Source organism: Rattus rattus, chromosome 5, assembly GCF_011064425.1.
Source record: "Rattus rattus isolate New Zealand chromosome 5, Rrattus_CSIRO_v1, whole genome shotgun sequence".
NCBI classification, from domain to species: Eukaryota; Metazoa; Chordata; class Mammalia; order Rodentia; family Muridae; genus Rattus; species Rattus rattus.
This window is the reverse complement of record NC_046158.1, coordinates 111,819,702-111,837,213: the sequence shown is the minus strand read 5'-3', so window position 1 is coordinate 111,837,213 and position 17,512 is coordinate 111,819,702. Positions and strand designations below refer to the sequence as shown.

General features: G+C 44.8%; 1 protein-coding gene across 3 annotated transcripts in view; it reads left to right on the top strand.

Annotated features, from left to right (window-relative positions):
• Positions 1 to 17,512, top strand: part of Slc23a2 (solute carrier family 23 member 2) — a 92,658-nt gene that overhangs the window by 29,022 nt on the left and 46,124 nt on the right. For all 3 annotated transcript variants that reach the window (XM_032904256.1, XM_032904257.1, XM_032904258.1), the window contains exon 2: positions 15,495 to 15,743. In XM_032904256.1, coding sequence (XP_032760147.1) covers positions 15,639 to 15,743 — 105 coding nt within the window. In that variant the 5' untranslated portion in view covers positions 15,495 to 15,638. The remainder of the gene's footprint in view (positions 1 to 15,494; positions 15,744 to 17,512) is intronic.

Genomic DNA, 17,512 nt, shown 5'->3' with positions numbered 1-17,512 from the left:
TCCAGCTCTCTTGCAGCTAGCTTTCTCCTGTGACTTCTTACAGATCTTGAGCTTGCAGAGTCTCTGGTCCTTGGCCACTCTTACTCTGAAATTCCTCTTGCATGCTTGTTCTTAACTGGTCTCTGGCTCTCATTTTCCTGTGGGCTGCCAGGTGGTCACCTATCTGTCATCTGACCAGAAACCTACATTTTTACTCACAAGCTTCTTCAGTGGGCTAGTCCTGTTATTCATTTATTACTTTTACTGATGTGCACATGGCTTATGTGCAGGTGCCCGTGGAGGGGTCAGATCCTCCTGGAGCTGGAGTTAGTTACCTGTCGATGTAAGTAGGTGTGAGACACATGATGTGGGTGCTGGGAGCCAAACTCTGCAAAGAGCAGCAAGTGCTCTAAATGGCCAAGCAATCTCTCCAGCCCCAATTTACTTACTTTTGTGAATTTTTTTAATTCAACTGGCGATAAACTGGGTAATCAGGTGACACCTTTACAAGTGTTAATTAAATCTCATTTTTGTTATTTAAAAATATTTTAAATTAAAAAGTTATTAAATTTCCTTTCCTCACAGCTTATGTAACATTCCATTAGTCTGCTACCTCAACCCTGACCTTCTTGTTCTAGGTCATTAAGTCATCAGGTACACCCTCCCCCAACTTCCTGCCCCACCGCCTGATGTGGGCTGACTGTAGATCTCTGTATACATCACAGCACACTTACATCTGTGACCCCCCTCTTCCCTTACAGTTTTGGATACAGTTTTATTTGCTGTATCCTGCTTGATTACTAGAATTGAGGTAGGTGCCTACGGGAGGAGGGTGGTGCTCAGGACAAGCAGGTAGTTTCCCCCTTACTGTGTGAGTTCTCCAGTGCTCACGGGCACACATCCAGTCATGCCTGGAGATTATAGATCAGTGGGCAGTGTTAAGTGAGGCCAAGGGAGGCAACGTAAGAAGTCTGAGCCAAGGCGAACAGTGGCTCGTTCTCCTCCCATAGATCTGGTCTTTAGTGGAACCTACTTGCCCCGCAGAAGGAAATCCATCGCTTCTCCCCACCACACTCCCAGGTTTGGGTTACTTTGTTGGTTCTCCACCCAGGTTTTGTGTCTACATTTATTTTAAATGTCCAGCTCGTCTTTGAAATACGATGATTATAGTTTATTTGAATATTAAATGTTTATTGGGTTGGGGGATGGCTCAAGTAATACTTGTCTGGTATGCTTGAATCCCTGGCACTTAGGGAGCAGGGGGACCATGATATTTCTCCCTTCTTTTGTGTTCCATGCTGGGGTTAAACCTGAGGCCTGCAGATGGCTTTGTGTAAAATGTCTTGCATGTGTGTGTGTGAGGAGTAGTTTGGGGTTTAATATGTCCAAATAATGAAACAGAAACTTTTTTTTCACAGTCTACCCCCATGCCCTTCTCTTTTTTATTTATTTATTTTTTTTCTTTTTTTTCGGAGCTGGGGACCGAACCCAGGGTGCCCTTCTTTTTTTAAACACACTGTTAGCTAGATGGTCCCTGCAGTCAGCAGGAAGAAGCGGGGGCTTTTCTCCCCCAGCCATCCCATTGGCCAGAACTGGCTGTGTCTAGCTTCGTGATATGCTGGAAAATGTTGGCTGGGCCTCAAAGCCCAGGTATTAATTGAATTATTAATTGTATAAGAGAGTTCACCTGTTAGTAAAACAAAAGTTGCTATATGAGTCAGCGTCAAAAGTAAATTGAATATAAATAAATGTATTTTAATACTGTTCTGTATGTTGAAAATGTCCAAAACAAATTTTCTTTAACTTTTTATCCCAATGCTTGGGTTCAGTCCCAGGCCCTACATTGCTAGGCTAGCACTACTAAAACTGAACTGTATGGCTCCAGATCTAGAAAGTTTTGTTTTTTTTTTTTTTTTAAACCTTTACCAGTGCCAGTTAATCATTACAACACTAGAGGGCGCTGTTAGTTAATGGTCTCTCTGCTTGTAGAGCTCACAGCCAGCAGCTCCCCTCTAGTCAATAGAGTCACATAGGTTTTGTTCATCTGGTAATTCTAAATTTCTCATGTTCTCAGGTTAACAAGAGCAGAGGCCAGAAATGTCAGTATGTAACATTTGTTTGCAAAGTCACAGTCAAGCCACATAGACTCTATTATTTTTTTTAATTTACATTTTTAATTGACTTACAGAATAACCCTTTCCCGTGGCAATCTCCTTCACACTTATTTTTGCTTGAGACAGTACAGCCCAGGTGCCCCTCTGTGTTATCCCCCAGCCTCCAGCCTGGTCTGTACCATTCAGTCCCAGTGATCCCTGTCAGTGTTCAAGTCACAGCTGGTCTCTTCCCTTTCCGTTTTTCTCATGGGCCCCCTTTAGTTTCCTGGTCTGAATACACACACACCAACAAACTTACTCATGTTTAAAAGTAGAAGCAGTGTGCACACGAGAGATAGCCTTATTTGCCTTACCTCACTTGATATGTTTTCTAGCTTAATTCTTAGTAAAAAACAAAGACATTATTACATTAATAAAAGGAGATATTTTCAAGTGTGTACTTATCATTTTTAATGTGTGTTTGTGTGCATACATGTATATCCATGCACACGTGGAGGCCAGAGGCTGACCTTGGGTGCCATCCCCAGCATCGTTATTTCCTTGGAGATCAGTCTCACTGGCCTGTATGTAGCTCAGCAGTCAGTCCAGACCAGCTGAGCAGCAAGTCCTAGGATCTTCCTCATTCCCTCTCCTGTGCTGGGCCACAGCCATGTACTGCAGCGCCTGTCTCCTTACCTCTGAAAGGGGCTCTGAGGGTCTAGCTTGGGCTTCAGCCTCACAGTCAGCTCTTGATTAGCAAAGCCATTTTTCTAGTCTATCACATGCTGGTCCCAGCCCCCTCTCTTTCCAGGGTTTCCCTGTGCAGCCTTGGCTGCCCTGGAGCTAGCTTTGTAGATTCATCTGCCCTTTCCAGAGTGCTGCATTTAAAGCCATATGCCACCATGCCCAGCTAGTCATTTCTGATGACTTAAATCTGCATTTGTCCAAATTCAGTCTTTTAGTTGCTTTGCCTCATTTTTGTTTTGAATTTACCCATGCATGGTTGCTAAGAACAGAGCCGCTTATGTGCCTCTTACTACATAGAGACATAGTAGAATTTTAAATACAGGCAAACATGAGCAGCAAGGAGGCCCACTGTAGAGACAGGAACGCCTCTGGATGCCCAGCTTTTCCCTTGACACAGTGTGTGTCTCGCTGGAAATCCTGGGAGGGAAGTTTGTGTTAGTCTGTGGGAATATTGTGGTTCATTTACTCTCTCAGCTTCTCTGCAGTATCATTGTGTGTGTGTGTGTGTGTGTGTGTGTGTGTGTGTGTGTGTGTGTGTGTGTGTGTTAATTTGTGTCTTTAAATAGTTGTTGTTTTTTTTTTTAATTAAATGTGATGAGGAGGATTATGCATTTAAGTTCAGGTGCCAATAGAGATCAAAAGAGAGGGCATCAGATACACTGAAACTAGACGTGGAGATGGCTGTGAACCAGCTCACTTAGGTGCTGGCAACTGAAACAGGTTCTGTGCAAGAGCACCGTGTGCTCTTTAGTCGCTGAGCCGTCTCTCCAGCCTCTTTGTTTGTTAAATATATATTTATTTCAATCCTGTTTCGGCATCTGTGTGACTATATGGCATGTGAATGCAGTTTCTGTGGAGGCCAGAAGAGAAAGTCAGATGCCCCTGGAGATGGACTTACAGTGGTAGCGAGCTCTCATGGTGCTGGGAGCCAAGGTTGGGTCCTTTGTAAGCAACAAGCATCCTTTGTGGTGGTTTAAGTAACAGTGGCCCCCTTAGGCTTATGTATGTGAATACTTGGTCATTAGGGAATGGCACTATAGACATGGATTAAGAGGTGTGGCCTCATTGGAGTAGGTTTGGCCTTGTTGGGGGAAACGTTTCACTGGGGGTGGGCTTGGGATTTCAAATACTCAAGCCAGACCCAGTGTCTCTCTCTTCCTGATGTGTAGGGATTTGGGTGTAAAATTCTCAACTAATTGTCCAGCACCGTTTCTGTTTGCATACTGCTGAGCTTCTCACCATGATGATAGCGGACTGAGCCTCTGAAACTGTAAGCTCGCTGCAATGAAATGCTTTCTTTATAAGAGTTGCTATTGGGATGGCCATGGTGTCTCTTCACAGCAACAGAGCTTCTCAGGTGAGCAGCTCTGCTGGCGAGCCTCTCCTGCCTCTCACCTGAGCTTTGTGTTCCCTCGGGTCTGGGAAATCTACTGTAAGAGAGATGGGGACAGATGCTTGAATGTCCCAGAAGTGGAGGTGCTCCCTGCCCCTGGCCCTTTGATGGAATCAAGACTAGGAGGGGCAGTCTGGCTGGCTGCCTGTGCAGCCTTTTCCTCCTCTGGGACTGTAGTTAGGCCCTGTCTACCAGACCCCAGGGACTTGGGTTGTGTGGTTTGTTGTGAGAGCTCATTTGTGTTGACTTTGCTTATTTTTTAATGACGGGGTCCTGCCTTGACATCACTGCAGTTCTTTGAGTTTTGAAATCTGATGTCTTTGGGCTCCTGATTGGGGGTGGGGGGGCTGCCAGAGAGTAAAAGTAATCTCCCTTTTCACTGAGCTGGCAGCAGCATGGGCAGACTTGCTCATCTGAACTGTTTGAAAAGATAGGTTTTAATTTCCCTTCTTTGTTTGGGTTTGAGAACTACAATCGCAGCAGCTGCTGGGATCCTATAATAGAACACCCAGATTGCTCTGAAGAAGCCTGCAAGACTGAGCTCAAGACCGGATAGAGGCCTGCAGTAACTGCGTGTGACCAGGCGGTGGCTGTTGTGTAACACAAATAGCGTTTGATGAGGTGTGGTTAGTTATACAATTTTGGCCAGCTCGTGTGGGATATAAGAGCTGAAATTACTTCAGCACCTGAAAGCAGCTCCTGCTGCACCTCAGGACACCCGGACTGCCCAGGTGTGGTAGGCTGCACTCTGACTCCAGGACGATTTTGTGGGTAGACTGAGATTCCACTGAAGGTATGAGCATTGCTTGGTATAAGAGCTCTGCGTTGGGGAGTGAGTTCTGAGGCTTACTGGACTGTGTGTCTGAATATGTCTGTCTGTTTCTTATGTGCATTTGTGACCATGTATGTATTTATGTGACCATATGCCCCACCCGTGTGTTTGTGTGTGTGTGTGTGTGTGTGTGAGTGAGAGAGAGAGAGAGAGAGAGAGAGAGAGAGAGAGAGAGAGAGAGCGCTGCATATACAAGTGTTTCTATGAGAGAGACAGAGACAGAATGTAGGTGGATGAATAGTTTATAGTTCAAGCTCATCCAGATGTGTTACTAGAACATACCCAGACTTTCTCAGACTATTTAAAAATTGGCAACTAGGGCTGGAGACATGGTTCAGTGGTTAAAAAGCACTGACCTCTCTTCCAGAGGTCCTGAGTTCAAACATGGTGGCTCATAACCATCTATAATAAGATCTGATGCTCTCTTCTGGTGTGTCTGAAGACAGCTACAATGTAATTATATATAATAAAATAAATAAATCTTTAAAAAAAATTGGCAACTAAACACTTGCACTTGCAACTGTCAGAGGGCAGTGCCCTAGTCATGCACAGGAGAGTGAGTGCAGATGGGACAGGCTGTCTGTAGCAATGAAGCATTTGCTTCCTTCCTAGTCTTAAGTCCTGTTGGGACTAACAGGGCTCTGTGTGTTCCTGTCTGTTTTCCTTTCCACAGCCTTAGAACTTTGGAGAAAAGCAAGTATATAAACAAAAAGAAATGCAAATAACACATTTTATAAAGAGTTAGATCTTCTTTATAATGGAGTACATTAATTTTTTAAAATCCCTGTAACTATAGGTTTTTAGAACATTTGGTTTGAGAGTTCAAAGAAAATTATGATTACTGTGGTGTCTGACTAAGTGATTCCAGTTTCTGTGTTACTTGGATATTACTATTATCATCACCACCATCATCACCACCATCATCACCATCGCCGTCATCATAAGATTTTGCAATGTTACCATGGCTGGCCTTGAGTTTTCAGTCTTGAAAGCTTGCTTGGGCTTAGAATTGTGTGCCATTGGGAAAAATACTTTAAAAGGGATTCCTGTAGTGAGGGGTGGGTGCGAAGGGCAACATGGTCACAAGCTCTCATTTATAGAAGACTAGATAAAGCCTTGCTTTATCTGTCATTTTATAGTTGGTTTTAACCTGGAAAAGGATTATAATTCCCACCAAAGTAATTGCAGTGCAGTTTAGGCAAAAATACCTCATCTAGGGAAAATCTGCAGGTGAAATGAGTCCGGATGGGTAGGCAGAAAAAGGATATGAGACAGAGATTTGCAGATGGAGGAGAATTGAGCAGGCAAAAATCAGCAAAAGTGGGCGAGGACATGAATAATTAAGTGGAGAGGGGCTCTCTGGGATTATGAGAAGGAGATTTGACTTTGACGGTGAGACACAAAGAAAAGGTGGGAGCATTCCACTGAGCATTGGCTCAGAGAGAACTCTGGAAAGAGATGGACAGTATCGGAAATGCTTCTCCAACAGGTATGGCTCCTCTCAGTGGGGTAGCAGAAGAGGAAAGCCACTGGTGGTCTCCTTAGAGGGTTATGGTACTGCAAAGAGAGGCTGGAGCACAGTAGGACAGGCAGGTTTCTTTCATATTAGAAGGAGGGGAGGCATCATGCAACAAAGCATTGGAGACCTGGAAAAAGAGAAAGCTGTTGGTAGTTCTTGACACTAAGTAGGAACTTGGGGCTTTCCTTGGCTTGTTCCAAAATGGCTACCAGTCTTCAGAGCTTTGTCTTTCTTCATTTTATTTTTAAAATGATTTTATTTTTATTTTAAAATTGTGTGTATATGACTGTAATGCCTGTGGAGACCAGAAGAAGGCATCCTGGAGCTGGAGTTACAGGTAGTTGAGTTACTCCACACAGGGGCTGGGAATGCAACTCAGGTCCTCTGCTTGCTAATTTTCTGTTAGTTCAATGCATGCTGGAGTCACCAGAAAGGGGAGTCTCGACTGAGAAAATGCCTCCATATGAGTGGACTGCAGGCAAGCTTCTAGGGCACTTGTTACTTGTTACTGATTGATATGGGAGGGTTTGGCCCAGTGTGTCTGGGGCCACCCTTGAACAGGTAGGTGGACTTGGCTTCTATACATACAAAAGCAGGCTGAGCAAGCCTTGGGGAGCAAGCCTTGGGGAGCAAGCCTTGGGGAGCTAGCCAGTAAGCAGCATCAGCTTCCCTCTATGGCCTCTGTCAGCTCCTGCCTCCAGGTTCCTGCCATTTGAGTTCCTGTCTGACTTCCTTCAATGATGAGCAGTGATGTGGGAACCTAAGCCTATAACCCCTTTCCTGCTTTTGGTCATGGTGTCTCATCACAGCAATAGTAACCCTAACTAGGACAGATCCTCTAGAGAAGAGAGTGCGAAAACTTGTTCTGCAGGAGGTCTTTATGGGAACACAGTGCTTGCTGTTCTCGAATCTTGCCTCGCCCACTTTTGCTCTTTGGCAGGAACGTACCAACCTCCTTGCCTCAGTTGCTCTACTCTGGAATAGAGACAGCAATACGGACCAGAGTTTTTAGGAGAGTTAAACGTTTGCATCTGGAATGTACATTCATTTTACCTCTTTGTCTTAGGGTTTTACTGCTGTGAACAGACACCATGACCAAGGCAACTCTTTTTGGTTGTGAGCCTAGCCTTTTAACGGCTGAGCCATCTCTCCAGCCCAAGGCAACTCTTATAGGGACAACATTTAATTGGAGCTGGCTTACAGGTTCAGAGGTCCAGTCCATTATCACCTAGGTGGGAACATGGCAGTGTCCAGGCAGGCATGGTGCAGGAGGAACTGAGTTCTACATCTCATCTGAAGGCTGCTAGTGGAAGACTCGATTCCAGGCAGCTAGGATGAGGGTCTTAAAGCCCATGCCCACAGTTGCACATCTATTCCAACAACAAGGTCACACCTCCAAATAGTGCTACTCCCTGGGCCAAGCATATTCAAACCATGACACTTACCGATAACTTTTCATGTAAAACTTGTAGAAGGATCTTTTTCAGAAGGAAAAGTGCTTGCTGCACAAACATGAGGACTTGAGTCTTCTACCCGTGTGAAAAGCTGACCTTTTTATATTTATAACACCACTGCTGATAAGGTGGAGACAGCTGGGTCCTGGGGCTCACTCGTCTACTCAGGAGCTCCAGGCCCACACACACACACCCATGAACACACTCCACGTGCACTCATGCACAGTTAGCTTTCCATGGCTTCTGTGATGATGATGAAGATGAAGATGAGGATTTGTGATTAACATTGTTTGTTTTGTTTTCGGATGCTAGAGAGGAAGGTCAGAGCTTGTACAGGAGAGCCTGCTCCTCTGCCACTGAGGTGCTCCGAGCCCTACATTTATGTTTTAATTCTAGCTCTCCCCCTCCTCCCCTTTGATGTTCCAGCCACAAGTTTTCCCGGAATAAACCAGGAGAACAACAGCTAAGTGTTGTTTTTCTCTGTAACTAGAAATGCCCTTTAAAAAACGTTGTTTCCCTAAAACCTGTGAATGCCTTTTGTGTACTTGTCACTGTGTCCCTAGTCTGCTTGCTGGGGAAGCTGGACTGGAGCCAAACCATGGAAATGTAGAGAAGGAAGAGGCAATTCAGGAATGCTTCTGAGGAGCAGCCTCTTAAGTCCAAACCTGGAATCTAGAGATAGCATGGGAATCAGCATGCTCAATGTAGGTGGCAGCTGGAGCTGGGGAGGAGTATCAAGGAGGAGGAGGAGGAGGAGGGAGAGGAAGAGGAGGAGGAAGAAGAAGAAGAGGAGGAAGAGGAAGAGGAGGAGGAGGAGGAAGAGGAGGAGGAAGAGGAGGAAGAAGAGGAGGAGGGAGAGGAGACTGCGAAAGGTGGCCTTATCATTTTTTTTTTTTTTTTTCTCGGAGCTGAGGACAGAACCCAGGGCCTTCCGCATGCTAGGCAAGCGCTCTACCACTGAGCTAAATCCCCAACCCCTTCAGTTTTATTTAAATAGTGTTTGGGGAGGCAATTTCTGCTGGTAGACTCCAGGCGGAATTAGCATAAAGCATCTGATGTGTAAAGGTCACTTCAGAGGGCTTCTGGCCTTGCAAGGATGAAGGTCTAAGTCAGATCTCCTAGAACCCAGCCAGGGAAAGAGCTGTGTACAGTAGTCACATTTGTGACCCCAGCATCCCTGGGGCTCAGCGGGAGGTCAGTGTAGCTTGAGTTGACAAGGTCCAGGCTCAGTGAGAGATTGTCTCAAAAAATCGGGTGGATTGTCATTGAGGAGGGTACTCTGTCAACCTCTGACCCGTAATCTAATCCATGTACACATACATATGTGTGCACACATTTGGGGGTGGGAGGTGGGACAGACACACAGAAACAGACAGACAGACACACACACACACACAGAGACAGATACAGAGAGAGGGGGGTGCAGACAGCGGAGATTGCTGGTAGACTTTGTCTGCACGAGCAAACTGTGCTTACATTTTGAGTGTTCTGCCCTTCCCCCAGCTGAGCATAAGTGAGTGTATTGACCTCCTGTGGGTGACTATCACCTCTCTGGCATCTCTAGGCATTTTGGGGATGGCTTCTTGAGCAACTGTTACTGCCAGGGCTCTGAAGACAGAACCTAGTTTCAGAAGTGGAACTTGACATGAAACCTGAATTTCCCCATTAGAAACCAGGCTTCATCTGATTCTCTTGAAATGCTTTTTTCTTTTTCTTAAACTTTTTGGGATTGGAGAGATGGCTCAGCAGTTAAGTGTGCTGGCTGCTCTTCTAGAGGGCCTGGGTTTATTCTCTACACCCAGTGGAGACTGCAGTTCCAACAGTTCCAGTGCCCTTTTCCTGCCTCCGTGGGCACTAAACACTTACGTGCTGTACAGACATAACATTTAGACACATAACTAAACAATAAACTGATCTCTTTCTAAAGAGGACAAGTCCACTGTGAAGGCGATCCTTTTCAGTGAAGCCTGGGGCGAGCAGTATGTATAGAATCCAAGCAGACTCAGACTTGTGGGAAAGACTGCCCTGCTCTTAGTGGGCACTTCCGTGCCTCCTGTAACTAGTGTTGTCATCTTGCTATGTGCATTCAATTTGGTCACATGGTTTCCCTGAGTGTGTTGGTTACTACAGTACATCCAGGCACAGGCTCCTGCTTTTGTATCACTACAGAGCTTTTATGTCAGTGTTTTTCAGACTTGATTTCATTGATCCACAGTGCAAAGAAAGCATTTTACCTTGAAGCTTGGTATAAGATACCCAAAGCTGAGTAATTTAAAAAGAAAGGGGAATTTATCTCATAATTTTGGAGGCCAGAAGTCTAAAGAATGCTACTAATGTGCGGAAGGCCAGGGGCTTGCCTGACTGTAATCACCTCATGCCAGATGACATCATGTTCAGGGTCAGAGGAGAGATCACACAGTAAGACTGGAAGCTAAGAGTGTGCTGCAGAACTTGACCACCTTGTTTATAGCATCTCTCTTAGCTGGGTTTCCAGAACTGCCAGAGTCCTAGTGTCTTCCCATTGGCTCCCATGACATCACCACACTGAGGATCAAGTCCCCAACACAGTCAAAACATCTAAGCACCACACTAAGTTGCCCTTACCTTGTGAGATGTGCTCAGAAATTGCCGCTATGTCTGTTTTTGAAGCCCTGGCTAGTTTGGAGCTTTCTATTTAGTCCAGGCTAGCCTTTACCTCTGCCCCTGAGTTTAAAGGCTTTGTCCCCATACCTGGCCTAGACTGAAACCTCGCCTGTGGAATAACAATTCTTCCTCCCCTGGCAATGCTGGTAACTGTCAACCTGTTTATTTCTGGGTTTGCTTGCCCTAGACAGCTGATCCAAAGGAGAAACAGGAGAGTTAGTTGCCCTTGTGTGGTGGGCTTTTCTCACTTAGTCTAAGTATGTTACTGTTTTTTTAATTTTTCTTTTTTTGTGTGAACAATTTTCCACATGAATAAAAGTTTCTGTGCAGTTTAAATTCTTTTCTTCATTTATCTTATATGTAAGAGTGTTTTTGCCTGAATTTATTTCTGGGCACCTTGTGCATTACTGGATCCCTGGGAACTGGAATTAAGATAAGAAAGGCTGTGAAGCTACCATATGGGCACAAGGAATGCATGAACTGAGTTCTTCTGTAAAGAGCTTCAAGTGCTCTTAACCGCTGAGTCATCTCTCTAGCCCCTCCCCTGTGCAATCTTTTAAAATAGCTCATTGGCATTGTTTATGAGCGGACCATAATTTTACTATACACTAGGTGTTTGTCTTTAGTAATTACCTTAGGATACATTGCTGGAAGTAGTGTGCTCTCAGACAAATAGCATGTGCAGGGCCTTAAAACTCCTGTGATACCCAAACCAAATCACGTCTCACCAACTCACCTCTCCCCGGGAAAGCATGAGTGTCTGCTCTCACCATGCTTTCCTTGAGTGTTAGAACGGTGACACCGGCAGAGGTGGCCCTTCATCTCATTTGGCCTTAAGTAGGACATCTATTGTGCTCTTTGTATTCAGGGAACTGAGGATTAGAAGCACACTGTCCTGCTCACTGTACACAGACAATTATGGCTTCTTTTCATTTGTAAGATTGACTTAGAAAGTAAAAATATTTATATGCCATCTTATATCTACTCCATTTTGTCCCTTAGTTTTTATTTGTCTCTATAGAGAAATCTAAAGAGCTTTATATTAAGAAGTCTCTCATCTTAATCTTTAATGATAAGCCAAGAAAAGAGTTCCCTAGTCCTGATATGTAATTATGTAGACTTTTTAAAATCTTAGGTCTTTCATTGCCTTTTATAAGTAGTGAGTTAGCTGTTATGGCTTGGATTGCATCCATACCTGCCCTGTCCCTTGATGTACCACTATACCATATGTCCACAGCTCCCTCATACCTGTTTTGTTTGTTGGTTGGTTGGTTGGTTTTTGAGACGGGGTTTCTCTGTGTAGTTCTAGCTGTCTTGGAACTTACTCTGTAGACCAGGCTGGCCTTGAACTCACAGAGATCTGCTTGCCTCTGCCTTCTGAGAGCTGGGATTAAAGGCAGGTGCCACCACTGCCCCGACATACCGTCTTTAAAAAAAATTGCAGCCATGTATTAGGCTTTCTAGCTAAGAGAATACATTCTTTTTATAATTTTCAAATATTTGAGTCTTTTTTTCTTTTTCTGAGACAGAACCTTCCTGTGTAGTCCAGGCTGGCCTTTAGCTGAAGACCCACTGTGCCTCAGCCTCTTACGTGCTAGGGTTGTCAGAGGCTTGTGCACCATGGTGAGTGCTGTTTACTCAGTTTTGCTTATTGGAAATGATATGCTTGCAAGTAGCTGCAGGAGCACTCTGTTTCAGTGGTCACTCAAGTCAAATAAGATGATGAGTTCAGACCAGAAGTAATCGTTACTTATGTAATAGATACATGGTGTGCCTGGCATAAAGGCCACTTAACAAATAGAAAGTGGCTATCGTTACAGTCATTGTCGTCATCATCCCTCAACACCCTTCCCCCCTATCAAGTGGTCAGGGGCCAGACAGCAAGTAGCCTGGCTCACTCTCTGTCCTTTTGCAAGGAGTAGAAAGAGAAGCCTCCACACCATTCATTAATTAGTGAACTTCCTCCAGTGCTAGCGTTCCTGGAAGATTTTCTTTTTTATGTTCACACACACACACACACACACACACACACACACACACACACACACAGAGTGAACCTATTGAAGAGTATATGTACCACTTGTGTGTAAAAGCCTTCAGGGTAGAAGAGGTGTGAGATTTCCTAGAATTGGAGTTGCAGGCAGTACTGAGCTAACACGTGGGTACTGGGAACTGAACCCAGGTCCTCGGCAGGAGCAGCAAGTGCTCCTAACTGCCAGGCTATCTCTCTAGTACCCATAGATTTAAAATTAAAAAAACTTAAATATAGTCTTATAATGATAATATGTTTTGTAATAATTATTTTTATTTGCTTTTTTGAGATACAGTCTGTCTACATAGCCCTGGCTGTTTCAGGACTATGTAGACTAGGCTGGTTTCTAGGTCATGCCTCTGCCTCATGCTGGGATAAAAGGTGTACACTGCCTTTATGTGTACATGTGCTTGAGTGTGCATTTGTAACCTTGAATGCAATGACTAGAGTGTTGGAGTCTCTTAACTGGAGAAACAGGTAATTGGGAGCTGAAAATAAAACTTGGATCTCCAAGAATAGTGTGTACTCTTAACCACTCAGCCATCTCTCTGGTCATGTGTTCAGAAATTTGAACAAGTCCCTAAACTTCTCTCCGCCCTGTTTGTCCCTTCCCCTTCCCCTTTTGCATTTCCCCCAGACCTTGGTATTTCCCATGCAAAACAACTTCATGTGTGGGTGAAGCCCACTTTTTAAGTGCCAGGTGCCTAGTGATAGCAGCCGGACAGGGCAGGTAGAGAACGCTTTCGTCACTGGAGAATGTTCTGTCCGGTAGCTCAGGGTTGGTGCACATCATAGGAGTCATAGGAGTACTTTAGCTGTTTTTTTTTTCTTGTGTTGGCACACAGTTTCTGACGTTGCTTGTGGCTGTCTCTGTGAGCCATGCATATCACATCATTTGTTGTCCCTGTTCCCCAAAGCCTTCCTTAGAGTGTGGTGTGTGAATTGGAGGGTGACGGTCCTTCTTCTCCTAAATAACCAGCTCTCTCCTACTTGTGGCCAAATACAAATATTGCCACTGGCGTGCAAAATCAGCCTTGTTGAGAACTACTATTTTAAGTAGATGTGGATACAATAAGAATGTAAATGAGTACTTTTCTTTTTTTCTTTTTTTAATACATTTTTTGATTTATTTATTTTATGTATATGAGTACACTGTAGCTGTCTTCAGACACACCAGAAGAATGCTTCTAATCTCATTACAGATGGTTGTGAGCCACCATGTGGTTGCTGGGATTTGAACTCAGGACCTCTGGAAGAGCAGTCAGTGCTCTTAACCACTGAGCCATCTTTCCAGCCCATGAGTACTTTTCACTTCAGGAAGGTTTGATGGGTGTCTTGGAGTCTCTATCTTCAAGAATGCAGTTTGGGGTCTGGGAGATGGCTCAGTGGTTAACAATACTACCCTCTTTCCCAGCACCTACATGGAGGCTAACAGACATTTGTAACTCTGGTCCCAGGAGATCCGATGCCTCCAGGCACCAGGCGTGCACACAGCACAGCCATACAGGAAGGCAGAACACCTGTACACATAAGACTTAAAACTCAGTTAATTAAAAAAAAAGAATGTAGTGTGGAGTGCTGGGTTTTGTTTTCCCTTTCTGCTTCATGACTGCCCAGGACTCAGCTGTCATATGCCTCGTCTTACCCAACCCAAATGGAGAAGTCTTTGAAAAGTTTCCTACTTCTGTTTTACACACCCTTTAGTTTGGTTAGACGTTTCCTTCTTGGAAGGAAGATTCCACATTGCTGGCTCTAATGTTAAGAACCCTGTGTGTGCTCCCCCGCCCACCGTGTTCCTCTTGCTTCATACAAAGCCAGGCACACCTGGGCATGTTTTATTGTTGGCGTGCCAGCCCTTGTATGCTTTGTGCTTTGTCATCTTTGAAGACAAGTTTTTCACATGTTCGTTAATCCGGGGTGGATTAGCTGTATTGACCAGGTTATGTTTCGTGGTTTGAAATTGTTTTAATTTTTTTCTCTTTTGAAGTGTGTCTGCTTAATTGTGAGATCTTTCTTTCTGCTTTTGAGTTTTTCTTTTAGTTTGGGATATTGGGTGTTTCTTAATAACTCCATCTCTTAGAGTCTACAGCCTTGTCATATCTATCTTGGATTAGTAGTGGTGATCGCTCTCTTCCCATGCCTTGTGTACCTCACTTTAGGGTGCTGGAGGGAGGCGCCAGGTTTTCTTTTGATGCTTGCTTATGTTCCCTAGTTGAGCATGCATGCTTTGACTCTCGTTTTGTGGCATCCTAACCAATTGAGAATGCTGCTTTTGCCTTGCTTGAATTCTGCATAGCCATGTAATCGTAGGTTATTTTTATCTTTTATTAGATGATGAATGCCTTCTGCTTTCCATAGCATCTGTAGGGAATTTAGAATTATTTAAGTCACCTTTTTATTTGTGATAAATTAGCTATATCTGCATTGTCTTAAATTTTAGTTAAAATTCACTTCCGCATTGGCACTAGCCACTTTTTAAGTGCCAGGTGACTAGTGATAGCAGCCGGACAGGGCAGGTAGAGAACGCTTTTGTCACTGGAGAGTGTTCTGTCCAGTAGCTCAGGGTTAGTGCACATCATAGGAGTCACAGGAGTACTTTAGCTGTTTTTTTTCTTCCTAGTATTCTAATATTTTGACATACCATTCCCCTTCTTTCTCCAGGGGAATGGTGGCTGACTATAGTAAAGAGGGTGGGTTCTTGAAAAGTACTGGTGTCTTGCCAGCTGTTTGGTGCAACTTGTACTTGCCTAAGGACTCCGCGTCTCATGGCTGTCTTTCTGACTCCTGCACTGTCTTTTGCAGGTGATAAGAGATGACAGTAATCTGCGTCTGAGGATCCAGTGTTCCAGGTGCTAAAAGCTGCCTCTGGTCTTAGACCCCTGCCTTGCATACGCCTTCCCTGCAAGCACTCCAGGCCACAGTTTGTAGGCTGCTCAACCTGCCTTGATGATGGGTGTCGGCAAGAACACATCTAAGTCGGTGGAGGCTGGGGGCTCCACAGAAGGCAAATATGAAGAGGAGTCCAAGCACCCCAATTTCTTTACTCTCCCGGTAAGAGTACCTCCAGCCTTCTCTTCCTCCCTGGAGTATATGTAGGACACACTTTAACACTTGTATTCTCAGGAAACATTGTGGCATTGAAAGTCAACTGTCTCTCATGCTGTTGTATTGACTACACTCTTATCCAGCCTCAGGGGACCTGCTTGAACTAACCCAGGAAGGAAGTACACGCTGCTGTTAATGTTTGAGAACCATTCCAGTGCTTACTGTGTTCTGGAGAGAGTCTTCATTTTCTCCCCAAAACTGTACTGTTCGGAGATTGAGTTCAGATCTAACGTACATTAGCTACCCGAAGCTGGCTGACGCAAAGCCTTTATCTATATCTATCTATCTGTCTGTCTGTCTATCTGTCTGTCTGTCTGCCTGCCTGCCTGCTTACCTACCTACGTTCTTTGAGAAGTTCATACAAATATAATTCGAACATACTCATCCCTCTTTCCCACCAAGTCCTCTCATCCCTTCCTACCCAACTCTGAGGTTTCTTTTTGTTTTCTTTCCCCACTGAGCCCACTCTGTTGCCCAGCTTCTCTTGGGAGTTGGCTGCCCTGCTGTGTGGTCATAAGGAAAACTGATTCTCCCTCTCCTTGCAACCATCAAATGCCAGTAGCTCCTCAGCTAGCACTGGGATTTCTTGCTCTTTTTTCCCATTCTTTGTTGGGATTAAAGCCTCTGTTCTTACACAAAGCCCCTGTTTACCCATGGAGCGCTCTGTGACATTCTAGGGGCCAAGTTCAAAGCCCGCTGCCATAGCTGATAGATACTCAAAGAGTTCACAGGCCTTGGGAATCCTGGGCTCTGCTCCTCTCAGCTGGGTCCCCTCTGGGAGCTCCTGTAGCTACGTTGGGTTGTAGCTCACCTGGTCCTTTAGTGCTGCTTGTGACATGACTGTCCCTGGCCCATTGTGAAACTGTAGGCTGTGTCCAGCTTTACGTAGAGGGGGTGGATGACTAATGTGTCTGGCACATACGAAGCCCTTGGGTCACGAATTTTCACATCTTCTCTACAAAGTGAGACTTACAAGCACTGGCATAGAACTGCCTACTGTGGTCTCAGTGTGGTCTGTTTCCCCTAAATCTCATTTTGAAATTTAATCCCCACAAGGAAATATGAAGAGATGGTATCAGGTGGGACTTTTAAGAGAAGACGAGAGCTCTGCCCTTTTGAATAGACAATCCGTTTGTGAAAGCAGTTAATAGATTAATGAGTGGTTGGCTGTGGAAGCCAGCCTAGCTCCCAGACTCGTCAGGCAAAGCAGAGACACAGCCCACTAAAACTGGGTCGGAACCACAACTATTTCCCTTTCTGAAAAACCTGTTTTTATATGTATGGATGCTTTGCCTGCATGCATGTCTGAATCCCATACAGGCAGTGCCTGGATCCTCGGACCGTGCGGGTGCTGAGGACTGGAACGATGTTTTGTGTTTCTCATCTCAGTGCTATGGAGCCAGTCTGCCCAGATGCCCACCCTACCCTACAAGACTCTTCATCTGGTGGCACCTCATTGTCACATTTAGCTCAGCATCAGCTCTGCTCAGAGCCACCTCCTCGACCACAGTACAAGTCACAGCAATAGTGCAAATCAAAACCAAATCTTAGAAAGCTTAAAACACAGTTCAACACTGTACCGAAGGTCTTGAAGTGAAAATGTTATAGCACCCTGAAGAATCGATGTTCGCATTTGATTTGTTTCTATCCTTTTTTTGGGTGCTAGTTATCTTATCTACAGCCTTGCACGTTCTAAGACAACCTCTGCCCCAGCA